At 46.7% G+C, this 19,907-nt stretch overlaps 1 protein-coding gene across 1 annotated transcript; it reads right to left on the bottom strand.

Annotated features, from left to right (window-relative positions):
- Positions 1–9,379: 9,379 nt before the first annotated feature.
- Positions 9,380–13,197, bottom strand: LIPT2 (lipoyl(octanoyl) transferase 2). Its single transcript, XM_050923155.1, has 2 exons — positions 12,633–13,197; positions 9,380–9,821 (listed from the first exon to the last, which is right to left on the bottom strand). The coding sequence occupies exons 1-2, from the start codon at positions 13,102–13,104 to the stop codon at positions 9,589–9,591; spliced, it is 705 nt and encodes a 234-aa protein (XP_050779112.1). The 5' UTR covers positions 13,105–13,197; the 3' UTR covers positions 9,380–9,588.
- Positions 13,198–19,907: the final 6,710 nt, after the last annotated feature.

Below are 19,907 nucleotides of genomic sequence, written 5' to 3'. Positions count from 1 at the left end.
GGGGGTGAGCCAAGCATGAAAGCAGTACTATGTTGCCATTTTGATTGTCACTGAGAAAATTTGTTTGCCAAAAATGCTTGCTAACAATCCTGAATTCAATTTCAATATTTTTTTTTTAAAAAATCAATATCTTAGCCAAAAACAGAAAATTAAGTTGTTGACAATTATTTGTGACAAGTTTGGTATGGGGAAGGGGTGGGCCAGTTTTCATCAGAGAAACAAAAAATGTTGACTGACTTTCCTATAGCCCTGTTACTGCTAAATAGAGCCCTCCAACAACTGTAATATGCTCATCTCCTTACTAGTGTATAAAGCAGGGGTCAGCAACCTGTGGCACATGTGCAAACGGTGGCACGCGAGATGATTTTTGATGACAAGCAGCGGCGGGCTGAGCGGCTCAGCCCACCGCTGCTCTGGGGTTCCGGCTGCTGCCCCTTTGCCACTCGGGGTCCAGGCAACTAATGACAAAGTGCAAGAACCTAGAACAGTGGTCCCCTACCTTTTTCGTCTGTCGGGTACCAGAGGAAGGACTGTGGTGGCAGATGAGCATCCGCCGAAATGCTGTCGATATTCAGCGGCAAGCAGTGTCATCCAGAGGCGTCGGCGCCAAAATGCCGCAGAATTTCGGCGACATTTCAGCAGATGCTCGTCCTCCGATCAGTACGCAGGTGCACTGAGAGGCCCCTGTGGGCACCATGGCGCCCGCGGGCACCACGTTGGGGACCCCTGACCTAGAGAGCCTCCTGAAGCACGGTGATCATTTTGATTTAAATGGACTTGAACTATACAAAGAATTGAGTTGTTACCACATGCAAAATCGATGATGGACATTGTACAGTTTATTCATACCAGCAAACTTGCCACTCATAGTCTACTGACAATTCCTGTAACAGTAGCATCAAGAGAATGGAGTTTCTCAAAACTAAAGCTCATTAAAAACGATCTCTGCTCTACAATGAGTCAGGAACACTTGACTGGTCTTGCTATTCTTGCAATCGAACAAGACATCACTTTGTCTTTGTCATACGATGACATTATTACTGATTTTGCAGCCAAAAAAGCCAGAAAGATTGCTTTTAATTAAAAACTAATCCTTGTTTCAATACCTCTTCATATAAATTTCCAATAAAATGTTAACAAATTTAAAAAATTATATTATTTGCATCATTCTGTCAAATCAGAATTTTTTCTATAGTGCTACTTTTTAGTGCTCGTTCATCAGCATTACAATGTGCTTAATTAAGTTAAACTGGTTTTAGTAACATGCATGTGGCAAGTTTTCCAATACTGTAAGCTTATGTTCATGTTGCTAAGAGCAAGACAGGCACAGGGGCACCAGTTTAATAATCCCGCCTAGGGCACCATAAATCCTAAGGACGGCCCTGAACTCTGAGAGCAGTTCTCAAGGGTTCACTGTGAAACCAGGAGACCATATCTAGTGGGATCTCACAGAGATCACTCCTGGGTCCAGTATTAGTCAATATTTTCATTACTGACTTGAATAATGCAGTGGAAAGCATGCTTATAAAATCTGAGAATGACACCAAGCTGAAAGAGACGGAAGCACTTTGGAAGACAGGATTAGAATTCAAAGTGACCCTGACAAATTAAAGAATTAGTCTCACCAGTCAGACCAATCATCTTAATTTTGTTACCTGGAAAGATAATGGAGCAAATAATCAAAAAATCAATTTGTAAGCAGCTAGAAGATAAGGTGATAAGTAACAGTCAACATAGATTAGTCAAAGACCAAATCATGTTAAACCAACTTAATATCCTTCTTTGACAGGGTAACAAGCCGTGTAATATATCTTGACTTTAGCCTGAGGCTTTTGATACCATCTCACATGACCTGTTCATATACAAACTAGGGAAATATAGCTTAGATTAACCTAGTATAAGGTGGGTGCATAAATGGCTGGAAAAGCATACTCAAAGAGCCATTATCAATGGTTCACAGTCAAGCTGGAAGGGGATATTAAGTGGAGTCCCACAGGAATCTGTCCACGGTCCAATTCAACTCAATATCTCCATAAATGATCTGTATAATGGCATGAACAATACATTTAAAAGTCTGCAGATGATACCAAGCTGGGAGGGGTTGCAAGCACTTTAGAAGACAGGATTAGAATTCAAAATGATTTTGACAAACTGGTAAAATGGTCTGAAATAAATGCGATGATGTTCAGTAAGGATAAATGCAAAATACTACACTTAGGAAGGAATAATCAATTGCACAAATACATAGTGGAAAATAACTGCCTAGGCAGGAGTACTGCAGAAAAGGATCTGGCTGTTAGCATGAGTCACACAGCCCTTCCTGTTTTAATTTCAAATTTACCTTTCCGGGGAAGCTCAGCTCAAACACAGCATCTAGTTCATCAGTTAAATTCCTGGGCTTTATCCCATTTATGCTATGACTCCTTTACACTGCTGTTATAAACAGATAGTTAAGGGTTAATGTCTCTTTTACCTGTAAAGGGTTAAGAAGCTCAGTGAACCTGGCTGACACCTGACCAGAGGACCAAAGGGGGGACAAGATACTTTCAAATCTTGGTGGAGGGAAGTCTTTGTTTGTTTTGTTCGTTGTTCACTCTTGGGACAAAGAAGGACCAGACGTATAACCAGACTCTCCAAATCTTTCTGAATCAGTCTTTCATATTTCAAAATTGTAAGTATAGCCAGGCAAGGTGGATTAGTCTTATGTTTGTTTTCTTTCAACTTCTGAATGCTTTTCCTTTTGCTGGAAGGATTTTTACCTCTGTTTGCTGTAACTTTGAATCTAAGGCTGGGGGACAGAGGGAGGTCCCTCTAGTCTATATGAACCTGAACACCCTGTAAAGCATTTTCCATCCTGATTTTACAGAGATAATTTTTACTTTTTTTCTTTCTTTAATTAAAAGCTTTCTTTTTTAAGAACGTGATTGATTTTTTCCTTGTTTTAAAATCCAAAGGCTTGAGTCTAAACTCACCAGGGATTGGTGGGGGGAAAGGAAGGGAGAGAGTTAATTCCTCTCTGTTTTAAGATCCAAGGAGTTTGGATCAGTATAGCCTCTCAGGGTAACCCAGGGAGGGGAGAGTCTGGGGGGGAAAGAGGGGGATGGTTAATTTCTCCTTGTTTTAAGACCCAAGGGGTTTGGGTCTTGGGTTCCCCAGGGAAGGTTTTGGGGGAACAGAAGTGTGCCAAACACTATATTTTTGGCTGGTGGCAGCATTACCAGATCTAAGCTAGGAATTAAGCTTAGAAGGGTCCATGCAGGTTCCCCACATTTGTACTCTAAAGTTCAAAGTGGAGAAAAAAACCTTGACATGGTGAGCAGCGTTGGGATTACGTTTAAGAGCCAAAAGCCAGTGAGTTTTTTTTCTCTCTCCTTTCTAGCTGCTTGGAAAGCAGCCTGAGGGCGGAGGTGTTAAGTTTTTTAACAAGGGTCTTTGTAAGAGGAGGCTTCAAGCTGTGAGCCAGCAGACAGCCAGCAAAAGGCATTTACAAGCTGAATTGTTTTTTTTTTCTTTCTACCACTCAGGTACAGCTAATTAGAAAATCTCTGTTAACCAAGCAGCCTGAGCTGAAACAGCCCAGTCAGTAAGCTGCAGAGGTAGTGTGGCCAGCATAAGAAAGCAGAAAAAATGAGCACCAAGGAAGCAATTAAACAGGAACTGGCTAGACTGGACACAGAAGAAAAAGCCAAAGAAGCTGACCACAGGAGACAGCTAGAGATAAGAGAAAAAAAGATGGAGATAAAAGAGAGAAAGAGGCTGACCACCGGAGGGCTTTGGAGCTCCAGAGGGAGGCCCACCAGCAGGCCCTGGAATTAGCAAAGGTTAAGCTGGATGTACCAGCCAACCCTAACAACCCTTCTCCAGGTACTGTTTCCCATCCCAGAAAATTCCCCACCTACAAGGCAGGTGATGACACTGAGGTCTTCTTAGAAAATTTTGAAAGGACCTGCCATGTGTACAGCATCTCTACAGACCAGTACATGATAGAGCTGAGGCCACAGCTCAGTGGACCCTTAGCAGAGGTGGTGGCTGAAATGCCTAAGGAAACCATGAACGATTATAAACTTTTTCAAACCAAGGCCAGAATCAGAATGGGGTTAACACCTGACCATGCCCGTCGGTGGTTCAGAGCCCTAAGGTGGAAACCAGATGTGTCACTTACCTGACAGGCCTACCACATTGGAAAGAATTGGAATGCCTGGATATCAGGAGCAAATGTTAACTCTTTGGAAGAGCTGTCCCTCCTAATGCAGCTGGAGCAGTTCTTAGAGGGTGTTCCTGAGGAAATAGAAAGATACATCCTAGATGGGAAACCCAAAACTGAAACCGAGACAGGGGAGATTGGAGCCAGATGGGTGGAAGTGGCAGAAAAGAAAAAAGCTACTAACAAGGGGAGCGAATATCACAGGGGGCAAACAGAAAATAAACCCTATCACCGAGGGCAACCCAAGACCCCACCTACAACCCAAGGAAAGCTCCAGACACCCTATTGTCCCACTTCACCAGTCTCCAGGAACCCACCTCGGCCCAGTGACCAGTCAGCTGGGCCATGTTTTAAATGTAATGAACTGGGACATACAAAGGCCAACTGCCCAAAGACCCCCAACCGAGTGCAGTTCATTACACCACCATCACACCAAAGATCCCCAGGCCCAGATGCCTCTCAAATACCCTCGGAGCGAAGGGAAAGTTTGAGAGTGGGAGGAAAAAAGGTTATTGTGTGAAGAGACACGGGGGCACAAGTGTCAGCTATCCATCAATCCTTAGTGGACCCCAAATTCATCAACCCAGAAGCCCAAGTGACAATTTACCCATTCATGTCAAAATCTGTAAACTTGCCTACAGCTGAACTGCCTGTCCAGTACAAGGGCTGGTCAGGAATGTGGACTTTTGCAGTCTATGACAATTATCCCATCCCCATGCTACTGGGGGAAGACTTGGCTAACCAGGTGAAGCGGGCCAAGAGGGTGGGAATGGTTACACGCAGCCAAGCCAGGCAAGCTTCCAAACCCATCCCTGTTCCTGAGCCATCCACAAGGGCCCCGTCTGTGTTACCAGAGACCCAGACAGAGGTGGTGGACCCGGATCCCCTGCCAACGACTGCAACAGCCACAGTGCATCCAGTCCCAGAACCGGAACTGAAAAAGCAACCAGCACCAGAACCGTTGCCAGCACTGACGCCCGCGCTTGCAAACCCATCTCCAACCTCAACGCCAGAGGGCGCCAGTGGGCCTGAACTGGCAGAAGCAGCAGACAACCATACCCAAGAGGCTCAGCCAGAGCCTGAAATATCCCATAGTGCACCAGCGGAGAGCGGTTCACAATCAGTGAAAACAACCCCATCACCTACATCGCTTCCAGAGGGACCAAGCCCAAGTCCACAGTCTAAGGAGGAACTGGTGTCTCCAGCCTCAAGGGAACAGTTCCAGACTGAGCAGAAAGCAGATGACAGCCTTCAGAAAGCTTGGGCGGCGGCACGGAGCACCCCACCGCCTCTCAGCTCTTCTAACTGATCCCGGTTTATTGTAGAACATGGACTTTCATACAAGGAGACTCTTTCTGGTGGACACCGGGAAGACTGGCATCCACAAAAACAGTTGGTGGTTCCAACTAAGTACCGGGAAAAGCTCTTAAGCTTAGCCCATGATCATCCCAGTGACCATTCTGGGGTGAACAAAACCAAAGACAGGTTGGGGAAGTCCTTCCACTGGGAGGGAATGGGCAAGGACATTGCTAATTATGTCCGGTCTTGTGAGGTGTGCCAAAGAGTAGGAAAGCCCCAAGAACAGGTCAAGGCCCCTCTCCAGCCACTCCCCATAATTGAAGTCCCATTTCAGCGAGTAGCTGTGGATATTCTGGGTCCTTTCCCAAAAAAGACGCCCAGAGGAAAGCAGTACGTACTGACTTTCGTGGACTTTGCTACCCGATGGCCAGAAACAGTAGCTCTAAGCAACACCAGGGCTAAAACTGTGTGCCAGGCCCTAACAGACATTTTTGCCAGGGTAGGTTGGCCCTCCGACATCCTTACAGATTCAGGATCTAATTTCCTGGCAGGGACCATGAAAGATCTGTGAGAAGCTCATGGGGTGAATCAGTTGGTTGCCACCCCTTACCTCCATCAAACCAATGGCCTGGTGGAGATGTTTAATGGAACTTTGGGGGCCATGATACGTAAATTTGTAAATGAACACTCCAATGATTGGGACCTAGTGTTGCAGACATTGCTTTTTGCCTACAGGGCTGTACCACATCCCAGTTTAGGGTTTTCACCATTTGAACTTGTGTATGGCCACGAGGTTAAGGGGCCATTACAGTTGGTGAAGCAGCAATGGGAGGGATTTACACCTTCTCCAGGAACTCATATTCTAGACTTTGTAAGCAACCTACAAAGCACCCTCCGACACTCTTTAGCCCTTACTAAAGAAAACGTAAAGGATGCTTAGGAAGAGCAAAAGGCCTGGTATGATAAACATACCAGAGAGCGTTCCTTCAAAGTAGGAAACCAGGTTATGGCCTTGAAGGCGCAACAGGCCCATAAGATGGAAGCCTCATGGGAAGGCCATTCACGGTCCAAGAGCACCTGGGAGCTGTTAACTATCTCATAGCATTCCCCACCTTCACCCTAAAGCCTAAAGTGTACCATGTTAATTCTCTCAAGCCCTTTTATTCCAGAGACTTAAAGTTTTGTCAGTTTAAAGCCCAGGGAGAAGATGACACTAAGTGGCCTGAAGGTGTCTACTACGAAGGAAAAAGTGATGGTGGCATGGAAGAGGTGACCCTCTCCACAACCTTGGAATGTCTGCAGCAGCAACAGATCAAGAAGCTTCGCCCCATTGTTCTCAGCCACCCCAGGACGGACTGAACGGGCATACCACTCCATTGACACAGGTTATGCTCACCCAATTAGAACCCCACCCTACCAGGTGTCTCCTCATGCCCAAGCTGCTATAGAACGGGAGAACCAAAACATGCTACAGATGGGTATAATCCACCCCTCTACCAGTGCATAGGCATCTTCAGTTGTTCTAGTACCCAAACCAGATGGGGAAATACCCTTTTGCGTGGACTACCGTAAGCTAAATGCTGTAACTCGTCCCGACAATTATCCAATGCCACACACCGATGAGCTATTGGAGAAATTGGGACATGCCCAGTTCATTTTTACAATAGACTTAACCAAGGGGTACTGGCAAGTACCGCTAGATGAACCCGCCAAGGAAAGGTCAGCCTTCATCACCCATGCAGGGGTGTATGAATTTAATGTGCTTCCTTTCGGGCTGCGAAATGCACCCGCCACCTTCCAAAGACTTGTAGATGGTCTCCTAGCAGGACTGGGAGAATATGCAGTTGCCTACCTCGATGATGTGGCCATTTTTTCTGATTCATGGGCAGAACACCTAGAACACCTGGAAAAAATCTTTGAGCGCATCAGGCAGGCAGGACTAACTGTTAAGGCTAAAAAGTGTCAAATAGGCCAAAACAGAGTGACTTACCTTGGACACCATGTGGGTCAAGGAACAATAAATCCCCTACAGGCCAAGGTGGATGCTATCCAAAAGTGGCCTGTCTCAAAGTCAAAGAAACAGGTCCAATCCTTCTTAGGCTTGGCCGGGTATTACAGGCGATTTGTACCACACTACAGCCAAATCGCTGTCCTACTAACAGAACTAACCAAAAAGACCCAGCCAAATGCAGTTAAGTGGACTGATGAGTGTCAAAAGGCCTTTACCCGGCTTAAGGAAACACACGTCTGACCCTGTGCTAAGGGCCCCAGACTTTGATAGACCATTCCTAGTAACCACAGATGCATCTGAGCGTGGTGTAGGAGCAGTTTTAATGCAGGAAGGACCGGATCAAAACTTCCATCCTGTCGTGTTTCTCAGCAAGAAACTGTCTGAGAGGGAAAGCCACTGGTCAACCAGTGAAAAAGAATGCTACGCCATTGTGTATGCCCTGGAAAAGCTACACCCATACGTTTGGGGACGGCGTTTCCAGCTACAAACTGACTATGCTGCACTGAAGTGGCTTCATACTGCCAAGGGAAACAACAAAAAACTGCTTCGATGGAGTTTAGCTCTCCAAGATTTTGATTTTGAAATTCAACACATTTCAGGAGCTTCTAACAAAGTAGCTAATGCGCTCTCCCATGAAAGTTTCCCAGAATCAACTGGTTAAAAATTGTCCTTGAAATGGGGAAAATCTTGTAGTTTTACATAATTAGTAGTATATGTAAAGGTGCATGTGTTTTATTAATCTGTTTATTCTAAAGTTCTAGAAAGAAATCACAGCCAGTGTGGTTCCACATTGTCTGAGATTTGGGGGGCATGTCATAAACAGATAGTTAAGGGTTAATGTCTCTTTTACCTGTAAGGGGTTAAGAAGCTCAGTGAACCTGACTGACACCTGACCAGAGGACCAATGGGGGGACAAGATACTTTCAAATCTAGGTGGAAGGAAGTCTTTGTTTGTTTTGTTCGTTGTTCACTCTTGGGACAAAGAGGGACCAGACGTATAACCAGACTCTCCAAATCTTTCTGAATCAGTCTTTCATATTTCAAAATTGTAAGTATAGCCAGGCAAGGCGGATTAGTCTTATGTTTGTTTTCTTTCAACTTCTGAATGCTTTTCCTTTTGCTGGAAGGATTTTTACCTCTGTTTGCTGTAACTTTGAATCTAAGGCTGGGGGGCGGAGGGAGGTCCCTCTAGTCTATATGAATCTGAATACCCTGTAAAGCATTTTCCATCCTGATTTTACAGAGATAATTTTTACTTTTTTCTTTCTTTAATTAAAAGCTTTCTTTTTAAGAACGTGATTGATTTTTTCCTTGTTTTAAAATCCAAGGGCTTGAGTCTAAACTCACCAGGGATTGGTGAGGGGGAAAGGTGGGAGAAGGTTAATTCCTCTTTGTTTTAAGATCCAAGGAGTTTGGATCAGTATAGCCTCTCAGGGTAACCCAGGGAGGGGAGAGTCTGGGGGGAAAAAGAGGGGGATGGTTAATTTCTCCTTGTTTTAAGACCCAAGGGGTTTGGGTCTTGGGTTCCCCAGGGAAGGTTTTGGGGGAACAGAAGTGTGCCAAACACTATATTTTTGGCTGGTGGCAGCATTACCAGATCTAAGCTAGGAATTAAGCTTAGAAGGGTCCATGCAGGTTCCCCACATTTGTACTCTAATGTTCAAAGTGGAGAAAAACTGCTCTAGCAGTATACTGGGGACTTTAAGTGGGAATAAATTACACCTGCACCCATTTTAAAGCATTGTAACACCACCAGAATGGTGTAAAGGGGGTTAGTGTAAAGGAAAACTAAATCCCTTTTGGTTTTTTTGCCCTGTTTTGTATGTCATTTGATCATTAAGACAAAGAAATCAAGAAGGCCAAGATCAGTGTCAGAATGCAATGTATACTTAAAGACACAGCAGCTCATTTTTAGAAAAGCATGAAATATATTTCAAATGCCAGGAGTACAGTTTGTTACACGTATTTAATTGCTGAAAGGAAGATGGAACAAACAAGTTGGATTTCTAATAACACCATGAAAGCACTGAAGAATATTCACATTTCCACAGGTAAGTGAGGCACTGGGAGCCCTTTATCCCATAGATTCCTCATAGGAAGTTAGGATGCACTGAAACACTTCTTCAAAAGCGTCCAGAAAAGGCTCAGTGATTTCATCAACTGTGACATGTCTCTGGAGTTCTTCACTCAGGGACGTGACACCCATCCCTTCGAGTCCACAAGGAACAATGTGATCAAACCACGTGAGGTCTGTGCAGCAGTTCAGCGCCAGACCATGAGAGGTTATATGCCTTCCACAATGGACACCTGAAAAGCAAAACATACATGTTGCCTAGTTCAGTGCTATGTACCACCCACCACCCCTCCCCCAAAGTCATCTTAAATGTCAGATTCCAAGGTCAGAAAGGACTATCGTGACCATCTAGCCTGACCTGTATAACAGGAGTTATAGAACTTCCCCCAAATAACCTCCAGATCAGATCTTTCAGAAAAACATCCAATCCTGATTTAAAAATTACCAGCGATGGACAATCCACTACAGCCCTTGGCAAGTTGTTCCAATGGTTAAATGTCCCTTCATACTAAGAATCCTATCCACCTTACCACATGGTGATGAAGCAACAGTGCTCTGGTGCTTATCAGCAGCAAGGATGCTGAGACCACACCAATCACGTTCACCAATACGGTCTCAATGTTTCCTTGTACTCCCCCACCATCTGTTATCTCGTCTTATCACCTGCCTGTCTGTACTGTATTTGTGACTGGGGTTCCCAGACCCTATAATAATACAAATAGTAAAGAACTATAAGTAAGCTAGCCCAGGGTTCACTGTTATTGCAGAGACATGCATGCATGATGTGCAGTCCCTCATGAGGAAGCGAAATTCTTGTAAATATCTGCTTGTTAAAGGAGCAAATCCTGCCTATTAGCAGGATTGGCTCTGGTAGCGAATGAAGACAAAGGACAGCATGATGTACATGTTCACAGTCATACATAGTAGATCCCTGATTTTCCTGCTTTGCACTGCACAACAGGAGAGCTGGGACTCTACACTACTGTGACCATTGTTTTTAGAGAATCACAGACTTTTCAGTAGCAAAAAATGTCCAGGAATTAAAGCCCACATCCTTAAAAGACTTACACATGTGCACAATTTTAGTCAGAGAAGTAATCCAATGAGATTATACATGAGTGGTACATACGAGCACAAATCTTTCCAGGACTGAGGCACAGAAATGTAGTTCCTAGTGATTTACAAGTAACCCCTAAAATTATCAGAATTGAGATTAGCGTGCTGGGGGGAGCAGTGGAGGAATCACTATTATTTCAGTATGTGGACTGCCTTTAGCCACACTTCCTGTATAATCAGTTCACTCTACCTGCTATATTCCATGAATCTCTCACACAGCAGCATATGAAAGGAGAAGCAGTTTAATAAAGGCTACACTACGGCCTTGTCTCTGCTAGAGAAGGATCTGCCGATGTAACTATACCAGCAAACCATCTTAGAGGAGGTGTCGTTTATACAAAGAAGAGTGCACTTGCTGGTATAACTTATACCAGTTCCCTAAATTAAATAAACTATATCAGCAAAAGCATAGTTTTGCTTCTATAAATGCAACTTCACTTGTGCTTTTGCCACCACCACAAGGTCAGTTACGGGGTGTGATTTTTTCCATGCTTGATGACATAGCTAGATTGACAAACACTGAGTAGACCAGGCCTATGCTAGGAACTATACTGTCAAAAACCTCTAGTGTGGACATATTTATATTGGTATAAAAGTGCTTATTGGATTTCCCTGACTGGGATCAACCATACCAGTACAAACACAGTTATAACTGTGTCTACACTACCGCATATCTACGTTAGTAAAAATCACACTCCAAACCAACACAGCAATGCCAGTATGACTCATTAGAGCAGACCAGGGGAGGAAGAAAAGCATGGCCCTGATCCTGCTCTGAAAACCACACAGGTGGATCCCTGCATCCATGCTGAACCCCACTAGAGTCTGTGGGGTTACTGCAGCATCAGGGCTTGTGATCATAAAATCACAAACACTGGTGGGGCATTTGGGCAGGTGCAAAACCTAAAACTACTCTTACCTCACTCAAGGCCGCTCAGCCCCATCTCCTGCCAACTTCCCAGGAGCTCCCCAAGTCTCCACTTGTCCCCTGATCCTCTACCTCTCTGCTGCCCCCAATGACCTCCTCACCCCTCCTGCCTTCTCCTCAGGGACCCCCTGAGCCCCCACATCCCCCAACTGCTACCCTCATTTCCCCTGCACCCCTCTTCCTGCCTCATCCCCAGGGACCCTGAGTCCCCCACATACCCCAACCCCCACCTCACCCCATTCCTCTTCCTGCCTCCTCCCCAGGGACCCTGAGTCCCCCACATACCCCAACCCCCACCTCACCCCCATTCCTCTTCCTGCCTCCTCCCCAGGGACCCTGAGTCCCCCACATACCCCAACCCCCACCTCACCCCATTCCTCTTCCTGCCTCCTCCCCAGGGACCCCAAGCCCCCCACATCCCCCAACCCCCACCTCTCTCCTGCCCCCTATTTCACCCCACCCCTCTTCCTACCTCCTCCCCAGGGACTCTGAGCCCCCTACATCCCCACCTCTCTCCTGTCCCCCTTTTTGCCCCCACTCCTCTTCCTGCCTCCTCGCCAGGGAACCCCAAGCCCCCCAAACTCTGTCCTGCCCCCCATTTCGCCCCCACCCCTCTTCCTGTCTCCTCCCCAGGGACCCCGAGCCCCCCATTTCGCCCCCACCCCTCTTCCTGTCTCCTCCCCAGGGACCCCGAGCCCCCCTTCACCCCAATTCTCTCCTGCCCCCCATTTCGCCCCCACCCCTCTTCCTGTCTCCTCCCCAGGGACCCCGAGCCCCCCATTTCGCCCCCACCCCTCTTCCTGTCTCCTCCCCAGGGACCCAGAGCCCCCCTCACCCCAACTCTCCTGCCCCCCAATTTCGCCCCCACCCCTCTTCCTGTCTCCTCCCCAGGGACCCCGAGCCCCCCTTCACCCCAACTCTCCTGCCCCCCATTTCGCCCTCACCCCCTTCCCGCCCGGAGGCCCCTCACTCCCCACCGCGCTGTGCCCCCCGCACTCACCCACGGCGCAGAGCTTGCGGCCCCGCAGCCACACGCCGGTGTAGGGCGGCGGCAGGGCGCGCGCGGCGGGCAGGCCCAGGCGGCGGCAGAGGCCCAGCGCCGCGGCCTCCAGCGCCCCCACGTAGGCGCGCAGCGAGAGGCCGAGGCGCCGCAGGTCCAGCACCGGGTAGGCCAGCAGCTGGCCCGGGCCGTGGAAGGTGAGCAGCCCGCCGCGCGCCGCCCGCCGGAACTCGGCGCCCAGCGCCCGCAGCCGCCGCTCCTCGGCCGCCGGGTCGGGGCCGGCCCGCAGCCCGCGCGTGTACACGGGCCCCGCCGGCTCGGAGAGCAGCAGCCAGCCCGCCGCGCCCGGCCCCGGCCCCGGCCCCGGCCCAGCCGCCCGCTGCCGCCCCACGCAGCGCTCCTGCGCCGCCAGCGACTCCGCGTAGGGCAGCCGGCCCAGCCGCAGCAGCTGCACCGCCGGCCGGGCCCGCATCGCCCCGCCGCTGCCCGCCGGCTGGGGGAGCGCGGGGAGGGGTCCCGGCGGGGGCGACTCGAGGCGGGGCAGGGGGCAGAGGTGGCACTGGGGTGAAGGCAGGGTGGGGTAGGGGAGGCAGGGTGGGGTAGGGCTCTGAGGCAAGGGGGTCAGAGGCAGGGTGGGGTGGGGTGGGGTGGGGGTCAGAGGCAGGGTGGGGTAGGGCCCTGAGGCGAGGGGGTCAGAGGCAGGGTGGGGTGGGGGTCAGAAGCAGGGTGGGGTAGGGCTCTGAGGCGAGGGGGGAAAGGCAGGATGGGGTAGGGGAAGGCAGGGTCAGGTAGGGCTCAGTGTGGGGTAGGGCTCTGAGGCGAGGGGGTCAGAGGCAGGGTGGGGTGGGGGTCAGAAGCAGGGTGGGGTAGGGGAGGCAATGTGGGGTAGGGCTCTGAGGCGAGGGGGGAAAGGCAGGGTGGGGTAGGGCTCAGTGTGGGGTAGGGGTCAGGGGAATGTAGGGTGAGATAGACTAGATATAACTTTGGCAAGTGACCCTCATTCCATGCTGCAGAGGAAGGTAAAAAAACACCCCAAGTTCATTGCGAGACTGATCTGTGGAAAAATTCCTTCCCTATCCTATGTATGGCAATCAGTCCCTGAGCATGTGAGCAAGAATAGCACCTGAGAGAGCCTGCTTGGTGCTGCCCTCCTTATCGAGTGCCCATTTCTAGCCCAGGCCATCTCCCATGCTTCAGAGTGTCAGGGACTTTAACCCCGATGGCAAAGTTTGTTGTTTGACCGGGAGAGAAACAGGCAACACCAGCAAGGTTTGATTAAAAGCTTTTTATTGACAAGTGCACGCATCAATAGAGAGCCGCTTGTTTTCAGAGAGAACCAGCCTGCCCTTTACATTTTAGTATAAGCCTATATAGACAGTTTTGTTGCGTCATAAATTATTTACTAGATCAACCCACCCCTTTCTTCTAACAACTAGAAACTAGACACCTTTAGTATACATGCATGCCTAAAGTTAGAAATGTAGAGGAGTTAAAAACAAACAAAGAACAAAACCAGGGAGTGAAGACAAGGAGGCTGGGAAACTAGGGCTTTTATCAGTTCTTCAAACGAGCTACCCTAACACAGCACATCTGGTACTATGCCAGGAATGCAGCTTCTCTCTTATTTCACTTTTTCCCAGCGCTTGTGAGACATGCTGCTGCTTCTTAATGTCTTTTACTTAGGGATTACCCACCAACCTCTGTTAGCCTGACTTTGGTCAGGTTGGCATACCTGGTTTTGTCTGCTATATCTTTATTCAGGCCTAACAAGAGGAAGGAGACAAAAACAAATAAACAAAACAATAAAAAAAAAACCCATACAGAATACATTGGGTGGGTTGAAAAATAATCCCTTTTTGATCCCTGCAGGTGGCTGACTGAAACCCTGATGAAGGAAACATAAACTGGAAGTGAGCCCCAGGGCTGCTGGGCCCTGCCCCTTACCATCAGAAGCAACTCTGTCATACAAATGCATTCATAAATTTGTCCAGCCCTCTCTTAAAACTCACGAAGTTCTTTGCCTCCACAACTCCTACTGGGAGCGAACTGCCCTGGAAATTCTTATACAGTGCACAGCCCCTGTTCTGTGCTCCATTGCACATTAGAACAGTACAGAGAATGGCCAGCAAATCCTAAGAGCAACCCCAACAGGCAAAACTTGTGGGTGCATGGCACATGTGTCAAGTTATCACCATGCTAGCAGCACAGACTGCTGTTGGCACAGTGCAGGGCCTGTGACTTGTGCAATTGTATGCCCTGTGAAATGTAGGTTTCATTTCAGGCAGAAGTAAGGAAAGGAGCTTCCCACCCTGAGAAGGGGATATTCCCCACATGGCATTTCATATAATTAGTTAATCTGTTTTTTTAGAAGGCAGCAAAATATATTGTTTGAGTTTTTTCTGAAACAAAAACAAAACTGCAAGCAGCTCCTCTCACAGCAACAACTGTACAGCAACACTCCAATGTTCCCCTTACCCAGCATTCACAAGCATGGTCCGGGAACGTACCAACCTGTGATGAGTAGCCCTACCATAATAAAACCAGAGCAAAACTCCCCAGCTCTCATGAGCAGCCGTATAATAACAAACCCATTTGTACAAAATGGACCTAAAGAATTTGAGTAACAAAACCAAGTCTAGAATTATGTTGTAGTTAAACTTACATGATTATTGTGAATCATAGAATGTTAGGGTTGGAAGGGACCTCAGGAGGCCATTTAGTCCTCAAAGCAGGACCAACACCAACTAAATCATTCCAGCCTCCTTTGTCAAGCCGGGCCTTAGAAACCTTTAAGGATGGAGATTCTACCACCCCCCTAGGTAACCCATTCCAGTGCTTCACCACCCTCCTAGTGAAATAGTGTTTCCTAATATCCAAACTAATCCTCCCCAATGCAACTTGAGACCATTGCTTCTTGTTCTGTCATCTGCCACCACTGAGAACAATCGAGCTCCATCCTCTTTGTAATCCCCCTTCAGGTAGTTGAAGCTTATCATATCCCTCCTCACTCTTCTCCTCTGCCCACTATCAAGCCCAGTTCCCTCAGCCTCTCCTCATAAGTCATGTGCCCCATCCCCCTGATCATTTTCATTGCCCTCCACTGGACTCTCTCCAATTTGTCCACATCCTTTCTGTAGTAGGGGCCCCAAAACTGGACACAATACTCCAGATGTGGCCTCACCAGTGCCAAATAGAGGAGAATATTCACTTCCCTTGATCTTTTGGCAATGCTACTATTAATGTAGCCCAATAGGCTGTTAGCCTTCTTGGCACCAAGGGCACACTGCTGACTCATATCCAGCTTCTCATCCACTGTAATCCCTAGGTCCTTTTCTGCAGACTTGCTGCTTAGACAGTCAGTCCCCAGCCTGTAGCAGTGCATGAGATTCTTCCATACTAAGTGCAGGACTCTACACTTGTCCTTGTTGAACCTCATCAGATTTCTTTTGTCCCAGCCTCCAATTTGTCTAGGTCACTCTGGACCCTATCCCTATCCTCCAGCATATCTACGTCTCCCCCCAGTTTAGTGTCATCTACGAACTTCCTGAGGGTGCAATCCATCCCATCATCCAGATCATTAATAAAGATGTTGAACAAAACCAGCCTGGGGCACTCTGCTTGAGACTGGCTGCCAACTAGACATGGAGCCGTAGATCACTACCTATTGAGCCCGACAATCTAGCTAGCTTTCTATCCTTCTTATAGTCCATTCATCCAATTCATACTTTTTTAACTTGCTGGCAAGAACACTATGGGAGACAGTATCAGAAGCTTTGCTAAAGTCGTGATATATCACGTCCAACATTTTCCCCATATCCACAGAGCCAGTTATCTTATCATAGAAGGTAATCAGGTTGGTCAGGCATGACTTCCCTTTGGTGTATCCATGTTGTCTGTTCCTGATCACCTTCCTCTCCTCCAAGTGCTTCAAAATGGTTTCCTTGAGGACCTGCTTCATGATTTTTCCAGTGACTGAGGTGAGGCTGATCGGTCTGTAGTTCCCTGGGTTCTCCTTCTTCCCTTTTAAAAGATGGATACTATATTTGCTTTTTTCCAGTAAGAGTAAATAAGAGTTTTAATTATAGTTTGTTGTAAAAATCAGGACTAAGACCCTGAGTGGGTTGAAATTAACCATGTTGGGCCTTTAGAGAATAATCAGATGATCCAGTCTTAGCTTTTAAGTACTATTCTATAAAATATTCAAACTTCACCGAACTGCTAAATGAGTCAATCATTAAAAACAAAATAAAAAGGACCCAATGAGCTCTTGTAAAGCTATTGTTTCAAGTTATCAATTAGATTAATCATATAAAAGTTACAATTCATGCATTTAGTGTTTATAGAGCTATCAACTGCATTAGTAAACTCTTTATCACAAATCTTATTTTCTGGATATCTACTCTTTGTCATTCTAAACAAATTAGCTCTCACCTCAGCCAACAGCCTTTTTGCAAGTACTACAGAGTGGTTACTGTTGTCCTGGAGAAATAGCAAGAAAGGCAGAAGTGAATGATAAGAGGCACTTTCTTCTGTTTACCTTTGTTGAAAAGGAGTAAAGGTAACAAAGGTCTATAAGATTAGTGTAGCCTGGGAAAAAGCACCATCAAATAAACACAGTTGTAGTGTGCCAGGTCACGCTCCACAGTTAGCCAGTTTCCTTAAACAAATGCACTGGCTTGCCTCCATTCAGTTCAGGATCCAGTTTAGTTCAGCGCTGCTCTCTTTATCGCCAGTTCCTGATCTCACTAATTGACTTCAGTGGAGTTACTCTGGATTTACGCTACTGCTATTGAGGTTATAGCGCTTCAGTGTAGATGCTATCTCCGTAAATGGGAAAAACTCTTCCCATCAGTGTAGGTAATTCACCTCCCTCAGAGGCGGTAGATAGATCAACAGAAGAATTCTTCCATCGACGTAGCACTGTCTACACGGTGACTTAGGTCAGCTTAACAGTGCTGCTCAGGGTTGTGGATTTTTCACACTCCAAACCCATGTAGTTAAACTAAATTAATGTTTTAGTTTGGACCAGGCCTGAGATCAGAATCTGGCTTGCTGTGTCTGCCCTTAGCAGAAGAGATTTGCATATTGTGCCAAGATTGTGTGTGTGTCCGTATGTGTATCAAGTTATTTCCTTTTTTGTGATTAATCATCACATTTTTGCTGGACATCAAAGCCAAATGCTCTTCCTTTTTGGCTTGCTGTGGTGGTGCATGCGTAAGATCAGGAAAATGATATGTAATAGGTCTGGTATCCTTTGTAAATAAGAAGCCAAGAATTAGCTTGGTCGTATACTTACAATATTTACTGTCAATATCCGGCTTTTGAAGCCGAGAGGATATGGAGTATTTGCTTGGAACACAGCAATAGATGGCTTAATGTTTCTCCAGATAGAAGGGCATACTAATTTTTGTAAAGAGTGCATACAATGTTACATTTTTCCAGAACATGACTCACCACTTAGGGTAGCTGCACCTGTATTTCTCCCCCTCCCCTGAGGTCCAGCAAGGGCACTCACTCTTGGCTTCCCCAGCTGTTGTCTGTGTCTCACTCCCATCTGAGAAGGGTATGGCTCTGCTGCACAGTCCTCTGCCTTCACTGCAGAGACTAAATCCACTTGCCTGTTTCTCTTCAGATATAGACAACAGAGAGTTGTTGCAGATATAAGGTAAAAAGCACAACAGTGAAAACATTAAAAATGAGAACAGAATCTATACACATGCTAACATGCATTCTGGCAGGCCCTATCCTTCCAACCCTACACTGAGGATTGAGGCCTTCTGTGGAACAAAGGTCATATCTGATTGCTGGATCAGGAAGAACGCTCTGAGTCCATTTAAACCCAGGTTATTTATCCAAAAGATTTCTCCTTGTCTTTTGGTCCCCGGAGAATTTATCTCTGCAGGGGGGTGGCTTCAAAGGGTTGGTAAGGAGGAGGTTCATTAGTATCCTCCTCCCACTAGAGAAGATACATACAATGCCACAATAACACATGCACAATTGCATTTTGAATACAATGTACAAAGGTATTGACCCAAATCATGTAACGTTTATCTTAATTCCATAAAGTTTGTTCAGGATATTACAGGATCTTGTCAGTCTGCCACAACAGAAGCACACAATGTTGTTACCGTAGTGCCTTCATCTGAGTGGCAAAAAGCATTTTACAAACAACCGTGCCTCTTGAAACCGCTATAATTGTTTTTTTATTAAAGTAGCGGAGTCCCATTGTGCTAGGCACTTTACAGGAAGTAGAAGTCCTTGCCCTGAGGAGTTTGCAATCAAATTCAAGACATGGATCCACACAGTATATAACGAAGTAGGAAGGTATAACAAGTAGGAAGGAGCAGGAGAGGGAGGACAAGGCTCACAGCAATGAGAAAAAACATTAATATAGGCCAGCTTTGTAAAGCAGGTATTATCATTTTATGTAGCTACTAAATGAGATATAAAGGGTGAAATCTTGGCTCCACTGGGGTCAATGACAGAACTCTCACTGACTTAAATGGGGCCAGAATTTCTCCCAAAAGAAGCTGAGAGACTTATTCCTAAATCACAAGTTATCGGCTGAGCCACAAATCAGATCCAGCAGCCATGTTCTCAGCTGCACAGATTTACACCAGCTGAGGGTGTGGCCCCAGGGGTCCTCATCCCCAGTCCCATGCTCTAACCACTAGGCTACACTCTCTGTTTTGCAGTGTAGCTTTGATCTCTGTTTTGTGGATTATAATCCAGACCTAAACTGAGCTTCTTAAGAAGAATCAAAATCTCCTTTTAAGAACATCACATCTGAGAAGGGTTGTGACTTCTTGACTCCCTGCACTCAAAGGGCCCCTTTTGTGCCACATTCCAAGTCTGGCAGAGATTCCAATTGCTACATCCGTCTCTTTGTTGCTGTTTTTATTGTTTGTATTGTGGTAGCCCCAGACCTGGACTGTGCCCCATTGTGCTAGTTGTACAAACACAGAACAGGAAAAGGATCCCTGTCTGAACGAGTTATAGTTGACGTTTATTTCCCCAACCAGAGCATCTTCATCTTTTTTCCCTAGCATGTTGGTAGCATGAAAGGTTTTGTATTAATAACCTTGGACTGTGAGATTCCTTTAACACACCTTACAACTCTGACCGTGTCCAGCTTCTCTCATGATTTCATACACTGTGGTGCACTTGCTGTCTCCAAACACAGGAACTGGTTACAGTGTGATGGCCTGTAAAGTCTCAGCTGAATGGCGCTTCTCTGTGAAGGACCCCATCTCCATTCATGGAGATACTGAAGAT

Source organism: Gopherus flavomarginatus, chromosome 1 (assembly GCF_025201925.1).
Source record: "Gopherus flavomarginatus isolate rGopFla2 chromosome 1, rGopFla2.mat.asm, whole genome shotgun sequence".
Classification (NCBI taxonomy): domain Eukaryota; kingdom Metazoa; phylum Chordata; order Testudines; family Testudinidae; genus Gopherus; species Gopherus flavomarginatus.
Note: the sequence above shows the minus strand (reverse complement) of the source record. Positions and strands in the feature narration are given on the sequence as shown.